Below are 22,168 nucleotides of genomic sequence, written 5' to 3' on the forward strand. Positions count from 1 at the left end.
ACGCCCGCTTCTAGCATTTTGAACAAAAGTCCTTCATGCCATACTTTGTCGAACGCCTTGGCAACATCGAAAAGCGCCGCACAAGTGCTTTGCTTTCGATTGAAGCCTTCGGTTATGTATTCGACAAGTCGCAGTACCTGGTGTACGGTCGAATGTTTGGGTCGGAAACCAAACTGTTCATCCTGAATGAGGTTAGGATCTTGAACGGATCTTTGTAGCCTCGTCTGGACGACCCTCTCACATACCTTGCCGAGACAAGAAAGCAAACTGATGGGCTCTTGAGGGTTGTCGGGGGTTGTTGAGGGGATGGTTACCGTCCCTTCGAACACTGGGAAGACCGCGCCGAATGGTCGGACGCACCCCATTGGTTGGAATTCATCAAGCTGGGATAAACAGGAAGGCCGTTCGACTCAGAGGATATTATATTACAAATATCGTTACTACTAATCTTGTGAAAAAATATTCTAAATAAAAAACCCTGTTAAGTGTTGTTGAGAGTTTGACTCCATCACGTGTTTCCTGTCCCTCCCATCTCCGGTAACGAACATCTCTTCAAAAGACGCTCGGCTTTACCCGAAAGGTTCTAGTTCTAGTTTAATTAACACCGGCCGTGAAAGTCTTCGTACTTATATTATCAACCTTTATGAGGAGGATATTATCAAACAAATTAACGATCTCGACAACTTATGTATACACAACTTACAAGGATCGCACTTACATATATTACCTACTATTAACTTAAAAATATTGTAAATTGCGACAATATTCTTTATTCAGATACTAATTTTTGGTTCTGAAAAGAACCGGTCGTAGTTTGGTAGGGAGGGGGATGTTTATATCGCCATTTATTTGGAACTTGTGTACTTAGTAACGGCCTTGGTGCCTTCGCTTACAGCGTGCTTTGCCAATTCTCCAGGTAACAGAAGTCTGACGGCAGTCTGGATTTCTCGACTGGTGATCGTTGATCTTTTGTTGTAATGAGCCAAACGGGATGTTTCAGCGGCTATCCTCTCGAAGATATCGTTCACAAAACTGTTCATTATACTCATAGCTTTGCTCGAAATACCGGTATCGGGATGAACTTGTTTCAATACCTTGTAAATGTAAATAGCGTAGCTTTCCTTTCTCTTGCGTTTCTTCTTCTTATCGGTTTTCGATATATTTTTCTGCGCTTTACCCGCCTTTTTGGCTGCTTTCCCACTAGTTTTCGGTGGCATTGTTGTTGTTCGTTGATTAGTTAATAAAATTTATCGGTGATAAGACTATCGACAGTAACGACAGTACACTACAGTAAGTATGCAGTGTTATAAAAATGAACGGTGAACGGTGAACTTGACGGGCCTCTTGAGGTTCCTGGAATCTTCCTTAACCCTCTTCATCGGATCTAAAACAGACGGAAAATATATTAGTTAATATTCGCTAAATTAGCGATATCGGAAGTGGATTTGGAAAGGACAGTCGGGTTCCCGGATCGTCAGACGAGAAGCAGCCTTGGCCGTTTATGGCGAAGGTGTTCAACGTCGTAATCCGTTAATCCCGCTAGGAGGGGATTTGGGTGGTCTTCGAGCCGCGTAAACTCGGTACTGGCTTTGTTCCGAATGAATTCCTCGATGGTCACCATCTGGGAATCATTGTGCAGTGTCGCATTACTGACAAACCAAGGAGCATCGAATGCCATCCTTAGGACCTTGTTCTGAACCACTTGGAGTTTTTGCACGTGCGAGTGCGCGGCGTAACCCCAGACTGAAGAAGCGTATGTCATCGCAGGTCTGATAACCGCTTTGTAGAGTCGAATCTTCCGCAGAGGATCCAACTTACTTCGGCGATTTATCAGAGCGTACAGATTGACCAGAGCTACCTTCGCCCGGTTCGCCATGGCCTCGATGTGACTTTTCCAAGTTAGTTTAGAGTCCAGAATGACACCCAAATACCTGGTTTCGGAATGCCAGGGAAGCTCGTTCCCTCGCAGTACCAACGCATCGGGGGGTCTCTGTCTACGCCGAGTAAAGAGTACTGCGGTACTTTTATCAGCGTTGATTTTGACCCGCCACTTTGCGAAGTAGTCTTGCAGCTGATCCGATGCTGTCTGCAGTCTACGAGCGGCGATCTCGGGGGACCAAGATCTGCTGTAGATGCATACATCGTCGGCGTACATCGCTAACTGAGTGCCCTCGCACCGGGGTAGGTCGCTAACAAAGATACAAAAGAGTATCGGTGAAAGCAACGACCCCTGAGGGACGCCAGCAGTTAGGATTCGCTCTGTCGAACGCGTACCGTTCAATTTGATGCGCGCCTTCCTACCGCCAAGATAGGACGCGATCAATTGAACCAACGCCAGGGGCACGCCCGCTTCTAGCATTTTGAACAAAAGTCCTTCATGCCATACTTTGTCGAACGCCTTGGCAACATCGAAAAGCGCCGCACAAGTGCTTTGCTTTCGATTGAAGCCTTCGGTTATGTATTCGACAAGTCGCAGTACCTGGTGTACGGTCGAATGTTTGGGTCGGAAACCAAACTGTTCGTCCTGAATGAGCTTAAGATCTTGAACTGATCTTTGTAGCCTCGTCTGGACGATCCTCTCGCATACCTTGCCGAGACAAGAAAGCAAACTGATGGGCCTGTAGCTTTGCGGGAACGTTAGGTTCGCCCCGGGTTTCGGTAACACGACGACGTCCGCGCATTTCCACTTGGTAGGGAAATGCCGCAGCCGGAACGCCGCATTTGTTATCCCAAACCACCGCTCGGGCGCCGTTCGGCCCACGCCATTGGTCCGGCAGTTCGGACAGCGGTGCCGCTCAACGATTGGACGCTTTTGTTCACCCCAGCCACCCTTGGGGTTAAAAGAAGGGTGAAGGCAAACAGAAAGCAGTTCCAACCGATTAGCGACTTTAGTAGCAGTAGAAGATCACGTCTCCTTAACCACGGCGCCTACTTGCGACTCTCTCCGTCCACCATCATCATCGTATCCGCATATAATTGTATATAACCCTTGTACATATTGTAAATAAACATTTCAAACCAACCGTTGCGTTTAACAACAACACCCACCGTAACAATTGGCGCCCAACGTGGGGCCCGATGATGCCAAAGACTCCTTCGACCAGAAGCCGAACCGCTGCTGCCCGTCCGTACTTCAGCAAGGAAGAATTGGCAAGCTTTTCAGAAGAAGAGGGACCCACAGAACCTACCACAATGAAGCCTGAACCAGAAGCCAGCAAACCCAGCGTCTGCGAGCCGCAGGTGTGTTCCCTGCAAAAGCTGCTGGCCGACCACCTGTCCATATCGAATGTCGAACCACCGACCTTCTCCGGCGATGCGATGGAAGACCCAGAAACCTTTCTGCTACAGATGAAGGAACACTTCCAGCAGACACAAACGCCCCCGGCTGCTCAAACGGAGCAGGCTGCTCACTGCCTTCGGGGAGAAGCCGCTACGTGGTGGACGGCATATGACGATCTGGGGCTGACCTTCGCAGCGTTCCACCAGGCCTTGTTGGACAGATTTAACAGCCCGCAGATACTGGCGCAGATTAATGGCCAGTATTTCAGCAGACAACAGCGTGCGGACGAACCCGTCCAGGTATTCCTTAAGAGGAAACACTTGCAAGCGCAACGCCTCCGCCGCAAACCCAACGACGACATCGCTATGATGGTGGCTTCACTACTTCCACAAATACAGCTGCATATAACCAAGACGCCGGCTAGCATAATAGAATTACGGCATCAAGCTATTCGTACGGAGGCCCTGCTCAGAAAATCCGGTGCGCTTAAGCAACCTACCTCGACCCAACAAAAGGTTAAGTCGACAACAGCCGACCCCGGGATATCGAAGAAAAAAGAGCCACCCCGCTGCTGGTACTGCCCGGGGTACCATTGGAACAGAGATTGCCCTCTTCAACAGACCAAGTCTTCGGGAAACGAAGCAGCGGCCGTTCGCCCAGCACAGTTCGAGCGGCCGCAATCTCCACACTAGAAAGGCTCGGCCGGTCGACGCGTTCCGCGGTGACTATTGCGACTGCTGGAGGACGCCACGTGGCGCTCCTCGATTCGGGATCCACAAACAATTTCGTGCGATCAGACATTGTGCCGTCGTATGACCCCGCGTGTGTTTCCTCCGCTAGTCAAGCCGACCCAGACGCTCTACTCCCCATCCTCGGGAGGACCATGGTGCAGTTCGTTATTGACGGGGTTCAATGTGAACAACAGTTCCTGGTGGTTCCGCGTCTGAGCGCCCCATTCGTTCTCGGCGATCCCTGGTTTCACGATTACGAAGTGGTACTGGACTTTCAACGCGGTTGTTTCCATTTTGGGAACGAGAAGCGCGCTACAGTTTACTTCCGGCGAAACATCCCTTCAACGCCTCCGCCCAAATTTGACGTTTCTTCCATCCGCCACCAAGTTCCGGATGAGCACCAAGAGGCGCTGTATACTGTACTTCGCGCCTTTCCTGATGTGTTTGTCGACTCACGCAAAAGCACATCTGGCACCACGGAACACAGGCTGGAGCTCCTTGAAGGGGCACGGCCTTTCCGTCTACCACCTTACCGCTGCTCTCCCGCCAAGAAGGAATTCATCGCGCGCGAGGTGGAGAGGATGTTGGCGGAGGGTGTGATCGAGGCCAGCCGTTCTCCGTATTCTTCCCCGATTGTCCTAGTGAAAAAAAAAGATGGCACCAAGCGTTTTTGTATCGACTACCGTCGATTGAACCAGCAGACTAAGGACGAATCTTCGGCACTTCCGATCATCCACGAAACCCTGCGGGACGTCAGCCAGGCCACAGTTTTCTCAAGCCTCGACCTACGGTCCGGGTACTGGCAGATCCCAATGGAGCGAGAATCCCGGGCTCTTACTGCATTTACAACGCCGGACGGGGCCGCTTATCAATTCCGGGTTATGCCCTTTGGCCTGAAAAATGCCCCCGCCACCTTCCAGAAGTTGATGACTCAGGAAGTTCTATCAGGATATCTCCGAAGGTTTGCGCTGGTTTACCTGGATGACGTGATAGTTTACAGCGACTCGTGGGAAGATCATCTCAAACACCTGCACCTTGTGTTCGAAAGGCTTAGCTTGCACGGTTTGCGGTTGTCGCCGGAAAAATGTCATCTGGGCGCGACAACCATCGACTACCTGGGTCACCGAATTACGCCAGGCGGGGTCGAACCCCTGCCAACACACATCAACACCCTCTGCAGCGCCACGAGCCCGACCAACAAAAAACAGCTTCGTTCTTTCTTAGGCTTGTGCAACTGGCTCCGCGGTTTTGTACCCCGTTGCGCCGAGGTGCTGACGCCACTCACTAACCTTTTGCGGGGACAAAACAAATTCAAATGGAATTCGGACGCAGAGGAAGCCTTCTGTCGGATCAAGCAGCTGCTGAGTCACCCGCTGCAACTACGACGCCCTAACTTCGATCAACCATTTGTGTTGCAAACAGATGCCAGTGGGAAGGGTATTGCTGCGGTGCTGTATCAGGATCCCGGGAGAAAGATAGTCGCATTTGCCAGCGCTAAGCTGTCTCCTGCCGAACAAAGGTACCACGCCAATGAGCAGGAATGCCTGGCGGTCGTATGGGCGGTACGTTATTTCCATCCTTACTTGGAGGATCGTCGATTCACCTTGCGCACCGACAGTAAGGCTCTGTTATGGCTAGACACAATGAAAGGTCGAAACGCCAAACTAACTCGATGGGCACTCCTCTTGCAGGAATTCAAATTTACTGTGGAACACGTTCCGGGAGCACAGAACGAGCTCCCGGACTTCCTCTCGCGACAGCCAGTTCACGAATCAACAACAGAACATAGTGTGCCGGACACCGACCGGATATTCGTGCCATTGCCCACCAAACAACGTACCATAGATGTACGAAGCCACCATATTGCGTGCCTAGAAGTACCGGGGTTGGCCGATGATGTAAAGGAAAGTCAACGCCGGAATCCTCATGCCCAGAACCTCATTCAGACCCTGGACATGATCAACCAGGCGGGTCCTGTTAATCCCGGCGAAGCTAGGATAGTCGACCAATACTCGACCCACGAGGGGTTACTATGGAGGCAACATCCAGACGGCAAGCGGCTGATTGTGCCGCAAGACATGCACGCACAAGTTCTGCATGCCTACCATGACGCCTCCCTCGCAGGACATCCTGGAGCTGAAGAAACCACAAGAGCCATTCTGAAAAAGTATTGGTGGCTCGGGCTGGAAGTACAAGTGAAAGATCACGTCCGAAGTTGCTGGACTTGCGCTTCCCTTAAACGAGGCCCTCTGCAGGAACGGGCCCCATTGCGTCCCCGGGCACCAACCCAGCCCTGGGAAGTGATCGCCGTCGATCTCATGGGCCCCTATGTAAAAACTCGAAACAACAACAGGTTTGTTTTCGTTGTCACTGACCTATTCAGCCGGTGGGTTGAAGCCTTCCCCGCCACCACCAGCGGCGCCGCAAGGGTCATCGACCTCTTGGAGAGCGAGGTGTTTCCGCGGTACGGGTATCCGCGAGCCATCCTGTCCGATAACGGACCGCAATTCACCTGCATCGACTGGGACTCCGCCTTGCGCCGTTGGGGCTGTCTGCATTGGACCACCCCCATTTACCATCCCCAAGCCAACCCAACGGAGAGGCGAATCCAGGAGATAAAGAAATGTATCCGGATTCAGCTGGAAGGACGAAATCCGACAACATGGGATCGTCACATTAACCGGGCTTTATTTAACATTCGCTCGAGACGTAACGCAGCCACCAAGGAAACTCCTGCCGCTTTGCTGCTAGGCTATGAGTTGCCACGTCCAGGGGAATGGTTGGTAGAAGCACCCGGCATGAATCAACAGCTTGAGCTCGAGCGTCCCGAACAGAGAAGAAGGCGAATCAGGGAGGCCCACATGAACGAGCATCGGTATCGCCAACTCTACGCTGGTGAGGACCCACCACCCAGGCGGTTCCTACCGGGGCAGCTCGTCATGGAAAGATCACGAGCCGCAACTCCGTTTGGTCCCCGCTGGATTGGACCCCATATGGTCATCGAAGAAGCAGGTCCAACAACCTACTGGATCAGACGGCACCAGACGGCGGAACCCGTTAAGGTTCACGTGAACGATCTGCGGCCGGCCCCTCCACCACTTCGACAACAACCAGCGCCACCCGAACCGGCGCCTTGAGGGAGGGGGTGTTATCCCAAACCACCGCTCGGGCGCCGTTCGGCCCACGCCATTGGTCCGGCAGTTCGGACAGCGGTGCCGCTCAACGATTGGACGCTTTTGTTCACCCCAGCCACCCTTGGGGTTAAAAGAAGGGTGAAGGCAAACAGAAAGCAGTTCCAACCGATTAGCGACTTTAGTAGCAGTAGAAGATCACGTCTCCTTAACCACGGCGCCTACTTGCGACTCTCTCCGTCCACCATCATCATCGTATCCGCATATAATTGTATATAACCCTTGTACATATTGTAAATAAACATTTCAAACCAACCGTTGCGTTTAACAACAACACCCACCGTAACACATTGATGATTCCCGTCAGCGAAACGACCGCTTTTAAAGGCATGGCCTTTAAAGCAGCGTTTCCTATCCCGTCCGGTCCCGATGCCTTCTTCGACTTACATCTCGCGATTGCCTCTTTCACCTCGGTCGGAGAAGCGTGCTCGATATGCCGACGATCTTCTACGGCCAGCCGCCTACTCACTACGCGTTCGACTCGATCGATGAAATCTTCATCTTCGTCATCGTCGCATAGCGGGCTGCACTGGTTTTCGAAGTTATCGGCATGAGCCTCTGCTTTCTCTTCGAGAGTGAAAGCCATTCCGGTTTCACCGTGAATGGGCGGCATGCGCGTCGTGTTCCCCTTCAGCACCTTGACCATCTTCCAACAGGAGTGATCGTCTTCGGTGTTCAGGGCGTCGAGTTTGGCGTCGAAAGACGCGTATCGGAACTCCGCGAGCTCCCTTCTCACATCACCGCGCAGACGGTTATAGCGACGCTTGAGATCGGGATCCCAATTGCGCTGATAAGTCCGCCTGACGCGATCACGCTCCCGCATAAGTTCCCTGATGTGCGCCGGAAGCACCCATCGATGGTCCTTTACGGGAATCGTGTTGGTCGCGTATCGAAGAGAATCCTCGATTGCGACCGTGAGTCGTTCAACAGCCTCATCCAGTTCCTGAGCGTTGTGGATCGGTCGTATTTGTCCCATATTGTGGTGCAAGTGGTCGCTAAAAGCCGGCCACGATACAGTGGAACGTTCAACCGGGACGCGAACGTCCGGGACGTCTCCTAGCTGCAGCAGCACAGGGAGATGATCGGAACTAAGTTCGTTGAGCGTGGTAACTCTATGAACTAGTCGGACATCTTTAATTACAACCACGTCCAAAACGTCAGATCGTTGTCCTTCGTTCGACGGGTAATACGTGTGGTCGGCGGGGGCATCGGTGACAATGCCCGTCTCGTCGGTAAAACTCCGCAGTATTTTACCGTTCGCGTTTGCGATCCGACTGTTCCACGATGGGTGCTTAGCGTTTAGGTCGCCGGCGATAACCACGCCTTTGTCCGTATCCAAGACACCCGTTAGATCGTCTTCCAACAACCGCCGATTCGGCGGATTGTAGGCGGCGACCAAGCGGACGCACCCCGATAGTGTTCGTACCACAATCGTAGTAGCTTCGAGATGTTGAAGAGGGGGAGTCAGATCTTCGTAATGATCCAAACTGGTCCTTACAAAGATGGCTGTCCCGCCGCCTCTTGCTCCAACTCTATCGTTTCGATAGAAGCGATAATTGGGCAGCCGTGGCCTGTCGCCCGCTCGCAGATGGGTTTCGCAAATGAGTATCGCGTCAAGGTCGTACCTTTCGGCGAACTCGCGAAGTTCATTCTGTTTACAGACAAGGCCGTTGGCGTTCCAATAAGCCAACTCAAGCGATTGCGGTACTCTCGGTCTTCGATGAGTCATCATAAGAGTTTCATCATCTCGGACATGATTTGGACGCACAACTTAACTCGTGCGTCCCTATCGGATTTGTCGATTTGGATGACCTCGCTCATCATCGCCAGTATGTTGACGAGGGGGTCGGTTGGGGGTTCAACCGCCGCCTGTGCCGCAACATTGACCGGGAATGGTGTTTCAGCCACCGCGATCGACCCGCTTTTACGAAGCCTCCTATTGTGACGCCTCCTCTGCGACCTCGACAGCTTCGGGGGGTCGTCGGTCGCCTTTTGCTTCGGCTCGTTGAGCTTAGCTTTGGGCGCCGCGACCTCTTTCCGAACTACCTTGGTAGCTGGAGCGTTCGCTTTGGGGGCAACGTTAGCGTTGCCTTTCGGCTTTTTCGCCTGACTACTAACCGCTTTCACGGGTTTCGCCGCGACTACTGGAGCCTTTTTGTCCCCCTTTTGCGCTTGAATAGCTGCTTTCGGGGGAACGGTCGCTTTGACCTTTGGGGCTGCCGCCGGCGCCCTCGTTTCCGCCGCCTTCGGGTGTTTTGGGCACCCTTTGTAGTTGGCGGTATGAGGACCACCGCAAAGGACGCACTTGGCGGGCGCATCCTTTGCTTTGGCACAGGAAGCCGTCGGATGGTCACCAGCGCACTTCACGCAACGAGGTGCACCGTTGCACATTCGTTGGGAGTGGCCGTAACGCTGACAGCGATGACACTGGCCGACTTCCGTCTTCTTCTTGGCGCTCTCGACAGTTATGGTTAAAGCCATGACCGTCTTGAGGTCAAAGATCCGTTTGGCGTCCGCGGTCTTTTTCAAGACGCACAGGACTAACGAGATCGGCCTCCTTTCAGAGCCCTGGCGCATACGTTTTACCGTATCGGGCCAGAATCCCTGTTTTCTCAGGTCGGCAGCAATGCTGTCCTCCCCGATACTGGTAGGGACGCCTCGAAAAACCACCTTTAACGGCTTTTCCTCCGGTAGAGAGAATGTGTGGTACTGGTGTTTACCAGCCATCAACATCTTCACCAGGGCGCGATAGGCTTCCGCGGTGGGGAGCTCAATCTTGATTCCTTGCGGAACCGCTCTGGCTTTCGAAAAGGCGATCCGAAGTCTCGCCATCTCCGCCGAAATGGAATCCCAGTTTTCCTTCGCATGAAGGATTACCGGGGGGACCCGCTTGGAAACGTGTTCCAATCGAGGACGCACGGCCTCCGAGTACTCGTCCTCCAGGTCGCTACTGGCCTTTCTTTTCCCGTTGGATGGACCGACTGCCACGTCGACATCCATTTTACCCGCCGGGATGGAAGCCAACGCCTCGGCGAATGACCTCGGAGTGGAGGTGGTCGCCGCCTCCTCGAGGGAGGCGGTGCGCCCTGCCGCGCTGGTCGTCGCATCCGCGAGGGAAGCAGTACGGCCTGATGGTGCTATGGCTTTCGCCTCCACTGGGGAGGCAGTGCTGCCAAGGACGGGGGTTGTTTCGGTTGTCGCCTTCTCGGGGATGGCGGTACTAACCTTACGTGTGCATTTGGTCGCCACCTGCTCAGGGGAGGCGGTGCGGCCTGCCGCGCTGGTCGTCGCATCCTCTAAGGAAGCAGTACGGCCTGATATACCTGCCTTGGCTGCCGCCTCCGCTGGGGAGGCAGTTCTGCCAATAACTGGTTTCTTGGTCGCCGCCTTCACGAGGGAGGCGGTGCGGCCTGATGATTTGGCTGCCGCCGCCACAGGGGAGGCAGTCTTGCCAAGAACGCTGTCACGTACACTGAACACGCAAAAAGGAAAACCGTCACTGCTATGGACGTCGTTTACGCCCTTAAGCGGCAAGGTCGTACTCTCTACGGCTTTGGGGGTTAAGAAATTTAAATTATGTACCTATTTTAATTTTGAGGACGACTGTTCTATATTCAACATGACCACCCGGTTCTTTTCAGAACCACTATATTTATGAAAGATAAAGAATATTTTCACATACAATCCGGACAATTACGTACATACATATGTATGTGTGTATGTACATGTATTAGGTTCGTTTCAACCACACTTCAAACTACCAATTGACGGCCGCAATCCTGCTCAGTTGAAAGGTGCTGCCACGGTCCGACTGAACCGTGGACTGGTCCGCGACGTTTTGTCGCGTTCCAACCACAGAATATTATGTTATTCTGATTTATATTCCAACGACCGTCAGACAAGTTCATGTATAGTCGTCCACACCAAGATCCGGAATTACGATACGGCTGTAAAAGACCCTTAACAATAGAAAGGGCAATAGTTTTATGATGGTGCACATAAACAAGTCATAAATAAAGAGGTATCTTTTGGGTTCACACAAATCGTGCACGGCATATGCATAATTTAGAAGAATCAGATATTGATTCTGACTTAGTTCGGCCTTTAGGCTTACGTTTTCGATGTTATTAATATTATTATTATATAGTTTACTGACCAATACAGTTAAGTATAATGAACTCAAAGAAATTCATTGACTTTCCTGACTTTCTAAACTATGCAGGGTTCTCGGTCTCGTCTTAGGTAGAAATGGTTAAATACCCTTAACCGCAGAGAAGCGAAGGTATACAATTTATGGTGGTTGTAATTTCGGATCTTTTCCATTTGTGCAGCCTGTCTGTTAGTATCTGTTATGGTTATGTTTACTATGAAAGCGTATATTTGGATTATTTTCTATTCTTTTACATGTTTCGGGTATTTTGTTTAACAAATTTTTAACAACTTTTATTTCATATTATGCATGTTTTATGATAACTTTTATAGATAAATTAATCAATAAATATGTAAACACATAATAATAATAATATCTTTATTTCGCTAAAATACAAAAAAAAATACATAAAATTCTGTATTGCAAAAACGTCCAGAAAAAAAAAATATAATAAGTTTGAGTTTAAAACAGTTTATGTAGGGAGGAAGAAAAAAAAAGAAAAATAATTGCAAATAATTGTAAACACATGCATATCTTTATTTCATTTTTCTACTATTACCGCTATTACGTTTTTTTAGTTCATTATTGTTAAAAAAATAAGTAAATGAATTTCGTTTAAAATGGTAAACTGTGCTTGCAGCGCCAATTCTCGGCAGGGTTCCGTTCCAACGAACATGCGCAAAAGAAAGTCGTGAATTAGTCGTGTACGCGTACAGGAACGGGGCAAATTTGTACGGTTGTTCGGTTGGAACGAACTTATCTTAACTATTATAACTTATGAAAAAACACCATGTTGTTTGTTATATTCAAAACTCGAAGAATCTATGAGTAGGGTGTTCGTTCGTTCTTATACGTAACACGTTAACAATATATGACAGAATTAACAATTTGTTTTTGTTACAACGTATATTTTCGGGTGAAATACGCACAACGACTAGAATGTCATTATTTACCATCTACCTGAAAATGTCGGGTTGGATGGTCCGTTGAAAAAAAAAACTTTAACATGCAGATCCACACGAACAAGCAGGTAGACGGTAAATAAAGACGATTTAGTCATTGTACGTCGAAAACCCGAAAATATGCGTCATAGTATATATCAACAAGTTTCATTTTTACTTATTGGTGTTGTGTGCGTGGATGTGGAAAAAATAATTAATACGACCAGTGTTAACACATCTTGCGCGGATTTCACATCTTTAGCGCTAAGCGACTAAACTCGTTTTGCATGGTATTGATGCCCGCTACACGGTAACACTTTGGCGGCAAAGTGCCCGCGCAAGATGTGTTAACCGTGGTGCTGTGAAAATACGTCGTCAGTGTTGTTGATGACGTCACATCGAAACTTTAAAAATCGAAAGTTATTTTTCGGTAAGTTTATCACTTAAGAGTTATTTAGAATTAACAATACTGTTACATTCAAAAACTTGATACAATTACACCACCGCAGCAGGCATCGATAGTTCATTATTCGACTATATTTTTTGTGGCCCTGAGAAGGGCCGTTTTGTTAATATGGTGTGGCCAAGTTGTAACTAAATTAAGGTTTTTTCTCGGTCTTCTTAGGTAACAAAACAGCTTGAATGTTCGGAAGTACACCTCCTTGAGCAATCGTCACTCCCGATAGTAATTTATTCAATTCTTCGTCGTTACGTATGGCCAGTTGTAAATGTCTAGGGATGATACGGGTCTTTTTGTTGTCTCTCGCAGCGTTACCGGCCAACTCGAGAACTTCGGCTGCCAAATACTCCATTACGGCCGCTAAATATACGGGAGCTCCGGCCCCTACGCGTTCCGCGTAATTGCCCTTCCTCAACAATCGATGAATACGACCAACAGGAAATTGTAATCCTGCACGACTGGATCTGGACTTTGCTTTCCCTTTAACTTTTCCACCTTTTCCTCGACCCGACATGGCTTACAATTAGTTGACTTGGTAGCGTGCCGAAATCTTCAACAAAATGTTTCAATGTAAACGATATCGTTGTCGACAACGTTTCAATACAGAGCTGAGCGGAATACAGGTTTTTCAAATATATATACCCAACTGCGCCGACGATTCGACCAATAGCGGCCGTCAGCCAAGCGGTAGCAACGGGAGGCGTCACCTACTGATACGACGCTACCACTTTATAAACGGCAAAAACAGGCCATTTTTATAACACTGCATACTTACTGTAGTGTACTGTCGTTACTGTCAATAGTCTTATCGCCGATAAATTTTATTAACTAATCAACGAACAACAACAATGCCACCGAAAACTAGTGGGAAAGCAGCCAAAAAGGCGGGTAAAGCGCAGAAAAATATATCGAAAACCGATAAGAAGAAGAAACGCAAGAGAAAGGAAAGCTACGCTATTTACATTTACAAGGTATTGAAACAAGTTCATCCCGATACCGGTATTTCGAGCAAAGCTATGAGTATAATGAACAGTTTTGTGAACGATATCTTCGAGAGGATAGCCGCTGAAGCATCCCGTTTGGCTCATTACAACAAAAGATCAACGATCACCAGTCGAGAAATCCAGACTGCCGTCAGACTTCTGTTACCTGGAGAATTGGCAAAGCACGCTGTAAGCGAAGGCACCAAGGCTGTTACTAAGTACACAAGTTCCAAATAAATGGCGATATAAACATCCCCCTCCCTACCAAACAACAACCGGTTCTTTTCAGAACCAAAAATGAGTATCTGAATAAAGAATATTATTGCAATTTACAATATTTTTAAGTTAATAGTAGGTAATATATGTAAGTGCGATCCTTGTAAGTTGTACATAAGTTGTCGAGATCGTTAATTTGTTTGATAATATCCTCCTCATAAAGGTTGATAATATAAGTACGAAGGCTTTCGGGTAAAGCTATGCGTCTTTTGAAAAAATGTTTGACGTTTCGGATGCCATGTTTCTGAAGAAGTGTTTTTCTTAAATTCAACTTAACAAAAGTCGTATTCCAAAATGTCGAACTAATAACTTTCACTCACGCTTCTTCTCTTTACGAAGTCTGGTGATAAAGAGGAAGACGTCTCTTTACTAAAATTTCTCTAAATTATTTCCTAATAAATTTACAAAATTAAAGATTGAAGAAGAAAAAAAATAATAATTAACTTTTAAAATTTGAATCAACACGAAAAATTAATAAAAATAAGTAAATGGGGTAACGACATCCATAGATGGGAGGAACATAATACATACAAAATTACCCTAAATAAAACAAAAGAAACCTACAAGATCAGTCGCTTGCAGAAAGGAACAATTGTTTAAAATTTCTGCCAATTTTTCCAGAAATTTTCAACCATTCTTCGTAAAAGTTATAATTAGAAAATGACCTGGAGTTCAAACATCGTAATTAGTAGACCCTACTAATCAGAAACGGTACCTTAAGAACAGCTTCTATTTGAACTAAAACCTTTGTAAACTCTCCTTAAAATGAGTTTTTACAGATCGGACTCCAACCTCCCATTTACCACCGAAATGAATTTTTTTTTAGTCGATAGGAAATGACCTGAATACGCCGTTAGAGTAACGTTAAAAAAGTGCGCAAAAGTGAAAAACTTACGGAAAATTTAATTAAAAGTTTCGATATGACGTCACACTCACAACACCAACCAATCCGATGAGTAAAAATAAAATAATTTTCTCAAAATTGATGAAAGAATTAACAACTTGTCGATATTACAACGCATATTTTCGGGTGAAATACCCTTTCTTTGGTATTCGACGCACAACGACTAAAACGACTTTGTTTATTATTTACCTGCGTACCCCTACCTCATTCTCTTCATTCTACAAAAAATCTTATAGAGTTCAAACCGGCAATAACGTCTTAGAGTAAAGTGAATTAATGATTTATAGATTTGCTTCCTTTCATACTATTTACTTATCTACTATGGTTAGTAACGAATTTTGATGGAATCTTTCCATTGTTATTAGCTTTATTTGTTCTTACTTCTATTAAAAGTTAACCTAACTTTTATTCTAAAAGATACATTTTAGTACAAAAAAACATTAAAGAAACATTTCATTTCAAAAACCTTCACTATGATATTGTCTTCTTTTAAAATAAATAAAATATTATTGTTTTTAAACATATTTTGTAACATTGAACCGAAACGAAAATCTAATATCTACTATAAATTAAATTAAAAACAACACAACATTCTGTTACGTCTTTTTTAATCATCTTAATTTTACTAAATAATTTTAATTCAAATTTAATTATTTATATTCTTTTATTGTTTTGTATGTTTCTAGCAACGGAATTCGAGATTCCTACTCCTTTCACTTTTCCTATTCCTTATGAGAGGTCGCGGATGATCGATTTAACTTTTGATTTTTTTTGATATATTTTGGGAAAAGTTTTGGAAACTCGCTCTCTTTAATTTCGTTCGCTCGTGGAGTGAAGACATCACGAGGGTAGTTTTGGTAAATATTACGACATTTTGGGAGTTTTTAAAGTTTTTGTGTCGGTTGTTGAAATGGTTGCTATATACTAAATAAACTTCCAATAAGTTCTCTATAAGGTTGTCCTTCCTTGTTTCCTCAAATTGATATTTTACTTCCATTGGCGTTTTCTTAACCTTGCGGTTTGTCGTATTAAATTTCTTCAAAATTTTGTCAATATATTCTTTTCTAAATTTTCCTCCTACATGTTTTGCCTTAAATTCGTGTTTTAACCTTTCTATTGTTTCTTGTGTACACATCTTTCTTTGCGTATAGACTCAAATCATACATTGATTTTTTGAATCCATTGATCAAATTGTTCATCCCAACACTTTGGTGCCTCTTTAAGTCCATATTATGCCCTTGTTCAACACATTTCCTTTTTCCTGGTTTATTCCTTCTGGTATCTTTATAAATACATTGTTAGTTAGTTTACCATTTAAAAATGCTCTAATTGTTTTATTGGCCAATTATTATTAATCGCATGTACCATAAACATTCTTATCGTTGATGTTATCCTGGATACTGGGGCGTATATTGAATTCCATTCCTCATTTTTGAGTTGAAAACCTTGTTGCCAACTAGCCGTGCCTTTTTTGTACCATCTTTCTTTGTAGTAAATATCCATGTTGTATCTATTGCTTTGGCTTCGCTCGGTATATTTACTATTGTCCATGTTCTTGTTCTTTGTGAGTTGATAAGTTGGTTTCTTTCTGAACGTCCAGATCTTGTATGTTTTTATGTTGTTCTTCTCGTTCCTCGTCTTCACTGTTTTTCATCTATTCTTCAATCTGTTCATTTGATTTTTCGTTCACTTTCACTTCATTTTTATCACTTTCAATTTTGTCCGTTATTTCTGTTGATCGACATTATCTTTATGTTATATACATGTTTCATCGCATAAAACATCTCGCGACATTATTATTTTGTCCTTTTTCGGGTCCCATATTCTATAGCCAGCTGCACTATCCAACCAATCTTCCCAACTTTTCTCTAGGTTACAATTTATTTGTTCTAGGGATAACCGCGTACCATACCTTACTTCCAAATACTCTTAATTTATTCAAATCATTTTCACCATACCAAATTTTTGCAGAAGGAATTCTATCGTTGCGCGCAGTTGGTTATCGATTCAGTTCATATATCGATGCTCTTACCAATTCTCCCCAAACATTTTTAGACAAACCTGTCTTAACAAATATTGTCCTGAATATATCCAGTATAGTCCTATGTGTACTCTCTTTCAATTCCTTTTCTTTCACATTATAATTTAAATCTTGAACTGAGAATTTCACCTCCATTATCTATTCTAACTTTCTTAGTTCTTTTTCTCTGTCCTTCAATAAGAATATCATTCCAAAATGAGAATAATCATCTGAAATTATTTGAAAATATTTACACCCGTCTTTAGTAATTGGGTTTATTGATCCATATATAGCAGGATGTCACACAAAAAACGCCCCAAGCTGTAATTCATGACGCTGTAACGTCATTTACGTTCCGATTTTAAGGTATCAAATGAAATAGTTTGATGAATACTATGATTCATGCTACTAAGCGATGATCAACTTTTGTTTGTTTTTCAAATTGCTCCGTATGCTTTTGCGTTGGAAAAAATTCATGAAAATTTTCACTCATGAAAATCGGAATGTAAATGACAGAGTTACAGCTTGGATTCAGAATAATGTATTCTTCAACCGTATAATGCTCTGAATGATCCGAAAGAATACGGGACACCTGTACATCAGAATGAATTAATTCACCAATTTCTTTTGTTGTTTTATTTTCTTTAATAAATGGTAATCAGGTTCCTTTACTCTGAATACACACACAGCAACGATTATGACTCACAGGCAATTTCAAAATTTGCAATCCCTTTTTATTTACGTGCCAAGCCCAAGCCTTTTATGCCAAATATCGTTTTGAATTGCACTCAGAACCATTTTGTCTGTTTCAAATTCTAAATTAATCATAAATAATCATCCTTTTTTGTTTCCCAATACCGTACAATCTCAACTTTTTATTTGTACTTCATTTTCATTAAAAATTACCTTAAATTTCTTTCCCACTAATTTATTGTACTCCAATACATCAACATAAGCAATTTTAATTTCTATTTTTCTGTTCAATTCTAGTTCTACAATATTTGCATCTACCTTTTCTGCAATATTTGTAAACTATGCTATATTGTGGCACGAGCTGTGTGACATGTTGCGCCGGCGCCGTCTTGTTGAAACCACAGCTCCTGCACATCATGGTTCAGTCAGTAATCATGGCTCTATAGCGGTCACCATTGACTGTAACGTTCTGACCAGCATCGTTTTTAAAGAAGACCAATGATTCCACCAGTCCATAAAGCACACCAGTCAGTTTTTCTGGATGTAAGTTTTGGTAAATTAACGTTTGAAGACAGGGCAAATTTATAACCTTTATTTAAAAAATTAATTTCTTCCTCACTGAAGGAAACATTGGAGAGATTTTTGAATTGCTGGATATTACCTTTTTGATTTGATGTATTAGGTTAATAATAACTATAAAAAAATAAATTTCAACCCCCTAGATAAAATAGTTAAAAATACTAGAAATCTTATCAATCTATGTAAGGAGACACTGATGAAGTACACACCTTTTCTGAAAGGAAAAAATATTTTTGCAGTTCATATTTTATTTCAATGAATCCTACAGTACCGAGATTGTATTCCCTCCCCAAACTCCATAAGAAAGACATTCCCATTCGTCCGATAACAGCTTTTAATTCTTCACCTACTGCTAAAATTTCGAAATTTTTATTAAATATTTTTAAATTAATTGATTTTAAACCAATTTTTACAGTAAAAAACTCTTCAGAATTTATAAATAAAACTAAAATTCTTAATTTTCATAACAAAATTTTAATTTCCTTTGATATTACTAATCTTTATTCTAATGTTTCAATAGATTTAACTCTAGAATTAACCTCAAAAATTTGTAAGGATTTTTTTAATAATGACATAACAATAGAACATTGTAATATAATACAGAAACATGTTATTACACAAAATTTCTGTACTTTTAATAATGAATTTTTAGTTAGGTCTTCTTGCTGACATTTTCTTGGATCATATAGAAAATAATTATATTATTAATAATGTCAATCCTTTTAAGAACAATATCCATTCTTGGACTCGTTATGTAGATGATGTATGTTATGTTTAGGATGGGGATGAATGAATTTTTAACTTTTTTAAATAATATACATCCTAAACTTAACTTTACAACAGAATTTGAAAGTAATAATTCTTTAAATTTCTTATACCTAACTTTAACTCGTTCATTTGATAAATTAGATTATAACATTTACAGAAAACTTACTGTTATTCCTACAATTATCCCGTTTGATTCAACACATCCCATGTCACAAAAACTTTCTAATTTTAGATTTTTAATTAATCGTATGTTTAATTATCGTTTAACTGAAAATAACAGAAAAAATGAAATTAACTATATATATTCTTTGGCTTTAGATAATAACTTTCCTACTAAATTAATTAATAACCTTTGATTATATATAATATGGATTGAGCTAACTGAATATATCTACTAACAAAAATGTGGCTCAAGGTGAATAGACGCAGATGGAAAGCGATAATGTGAAAGTGTAACAAAGATAGACATAAAACGGTAATAAACAGACGGGCGCATGCGCACAAAAGTGTCAAACCTCTTCCATTTGACGTTTATCGTTTTGTTGTGTCACAGCCAGTCACACCATTATGTTTAAAAATGTATTGTTTCGTGTGCAAAGTTTGCGATAATACAGTTTCACATCACCTGTAAGTATTATAAACAATAAGGAAATTTTATTTTATTTTATTTTTTTTTTTCTTTTTTCATTTATTAATTTTGTTTTAAATTTACCGCCAAAATTAACGCACGCCTATTATATGTCAGTACGCTTCTATGTCTATCTCGGTTCGATCACCTTGCGCAAGCTATCTCTCTCGTTGGCTCAATCCATATTATCCTTGTTTATAGATATACAGCGTGTCCCGTATCTTCCGCATCAGAGCATTATACGGTTGTAGGATACATTATTCTGAAGCGATCTTTCTAATAAAATTTTTTCGAAATGTTTATAATAACCGCACGGGAACTGTTTAAACGAACTGTTTTTCGTCCAATCAGCAGATCGCAATCAGACTCAGGTAATCGGTGCCACCCTCGGCCGGTCCGCTACGCCGATGATAACTCGTTTCCTACGTGTACTCACCAATGGATTCGTCACGCGAAGAGAAATAAACTTTTTCGGTGAATCAAACTCGTCCGCTATTGGACAAAAGCGGATAACTTTAAATTGTTCCCGTGCGGTTATTATAAACATTTCGAAAAAATTTTATTAGAAAGATCGCATCAGAATAATGTATCCTACAACCGTATAATGCTCTGATGCGGAAGATACGGGACACCCTGTATACTATGACGCATATTTTCGGGTTTTCGAAGTACAATGACTAAAGCGCCTTTATTTACCATATACCTGCTTGTTCCTGTCGATCTGAATGTTAAAGTTTTTTTTTTCGACGGACGATCCAACCCGACATTTTCAGGTAGATGGTAAATAATGACATTCTAGTCGTTGTGCGTATTTCACCAGAAAATATACGTTGTAACAAAAACAAATTGTTAATTCTGTCATATTGTTAACGTGTTACGTATAAGAACGAACGAACACCCTACTCATAGCTTCTTCGAGTTTTGAATATAACAAACAACATTGTGTTTTTTCATAAGTTATAATAGTTAAGAAAAGTTCGTTAAAACCGAACAACCGTACAAATTTGCCCCGTTCCTGTACGCGTACACGACCTATTCACGACTTTCTTTTGCGCATGTTCGTTGGAACGGAACCTTGCCGAGAATTGGCGCTGCAAGCACAGTTTATCATTTTAAACGAAATTCATTTACTAATTTTTTTAACAGTAATGAACTAAAAAAACCTAATAGCGGTAATAGTAGAAAAATGAAATAAAGATATGCATGTGTTTACATATTTATTGATTAATTTGTCTATAAAAGTTATCATAAAACATGCATAATATGAAATAAAATTTGTTAAACAAAATACCCGAAACATGTAAAAGAATAGAAAATAATCCAAATATACGCTTTCATAGTAAACATAACAGATACTAACAGACAGGCTGTACAATTGGAAAAGATCCGGAATTACAACCCCCATAAATTGTAGACCCCCGCTTCTCTGCGGTTAAGGGTACTTAACCATTTCTACCTAAGACGAGACCGAGAACCCTGCATAGTTTAGAAAGTCAGGGACGTACCAATGAATTTCTTTCAGTTCATTACACTTAATTGTATTGGTCAGTAAACTATATAATAATAATATTAATAACAGCGAAAACGTAAGCCTAAAGGCCGAACTTAGTCAGAATCACTATCTGATTCTTCTAAATTATACTTATGCCATGCCCGATTTGTGTGAACCCAAAAGATACCTCTTTATGCCCCTTCTATTGTTAAGGGTCTTTTACAGCCGTATCGTAATTCCGGATCTTGGTGTGGACGACTATACATGAACTTGTCTAACGGTCGTTGGAACATAAATCAGAATAACATAATATTCTGTGATTGGAACGCTTGACAAAACGTCGCGGACCAGTCCACGGTTCAGTCGGACCGTGGCAGCACCTTTCAACTGAGCAGGATTGCGGCCGTCAATTGGTAGTTTGAAGTGTGGTTGAAACGAACCTAACACATGTACATACACACATACATATGCATGTACGTAATTGTCCGGATTGTATGTGAAAATATTCTTTATCTTTCATAAATATAGTGGTTCTGAAAAGAACCGGGTGGTCATGTTGAATATAGAACAGTCGTCCTCAAAATTAAAATAGGTACATAATTTAAATTTCTTAACCCCCAAAGCCGTAGAGAGTACGACCTTGCCGCTTAAGGGCGTAAACGACGTCCATAGCAGTGACGGTTTTCCTTTTTGCGTGTTCAGTGTACGTGACAGCGTCGCGAATAACGTTCTCAAGGAAAACCTTTAAAACTCCTCGAGTTTCTTCGTAAATTAATCCTGAGATACGCTTCACACCGCCACGACGGGCAAGACGTCTGATGGCTGGTTTGGTGATGCCCTGGATGTTGTCACGGAGTACTTTGCGATGACGTTTGGCGCCTCCTTTCCCAAGACCTTTTCCTCCCTTTCCACGACCAGTCATTTTTCTTGGATAATTCGATTTTCTTTTTATGTAAGTACAACGACAAACTTACAAGCATCGACTAGGGACTACCGTTTCCGGGACTTTTCGCGCCCTTATATAGAAGCGCAATGGACACGCCTACCGATTCTACGACTCGACCAATCCGAT

At 43.5% G+C, this 22,168-nt stretch overlaps 4 protein-coding genes across 4 annotated transcripts; 1 reads left to right on the top strand and 3 right to left on the bottom strand.

Annotated features, from left to right (window-relative positions):
- Positions 1-759: 759 nt before the first annotated feature.
- Positions 760-2,719, bottom strand: LOC111414113 (histone H2B). Its single transcript, XM_023045300.2, has one exon. It carries the CDS (start codon positions 1,215-1,217, stop codon positions 846-848), a length of 372 nt encoding a protein of 123 aa, XP_022901068.2. The 5' UTR covers positions 1,218-2,719; the 3' UTR covers positions 760-845.
- An 8,996-nt stretch (positions 2,720-11,715) lies between these two features.
- On the bottom strand, positions 11,716-13,350 carry LOC139430522 (histone H2A-like). The gene has a single exon (XM_071197617.1). The coding sequence runs from the start codon at positions 13,265-13,267 to the stop codon at positions 12,893-12,895; it is 375 nt and encodes a 124-aa protein (XP_071053718.1). The 5' UTR covers positions 13,268-13,350; the 3' UTR covers positions 11,716-12,892.
- A 180-nt stretch (positions 13,351-13,530) lies between these two features.
- LOC139430523 (histone H2B) lies at positions 13,531-14,058 on the top strand. The gene has a single exon (XM_071197619.1). The coding sequence runs from the start codon at positions 13,602-13,604 to the stop codon at positions 13,971-13,973; it is 372 nt and encodes a 123-aa protein (XP_071053720.1). The 5' UTR covers positions 13,531-13,601; the 3' UTR covers positions 13,974-14,058.
- A 6,746-nt stretch (positions 14,059-20,804) lies between these two features.
- Positions 20,805-22,079, bottom strand: LOC139430592 (histone H4). Its single transcript, XM_071197770.1, has one exon. The coding sequence runs from the start codon at positions 22,016-22,018 to the stop codon at positions 21,707-21,709; it is 312 nt and encodes a 103-aa protein (XP_071053871.1). The 5' UTR covers positions 22,019-22,079; the 3' UTR covers positions 20,805-21,706.
- Between the last annotated feature and the right edge of the window lie 89 nt (positions 22,080-22,168).

The sequence above is a fragment of the Onthophagus taurus genome, chromosome 7 (assembly GCF_036711975.1).
Source record: "Onthophagus taurus isolate NC chromosome 7, IU_Otau_3.0, whole genome shotgun sequence".
Classification (NCBI taxonomy): Eukaryota; Metazoa; Arthropoda; class Insecta; order Coleoptera; family Scarabaeidae; genus Onthophagus; species Onthophagus taurus.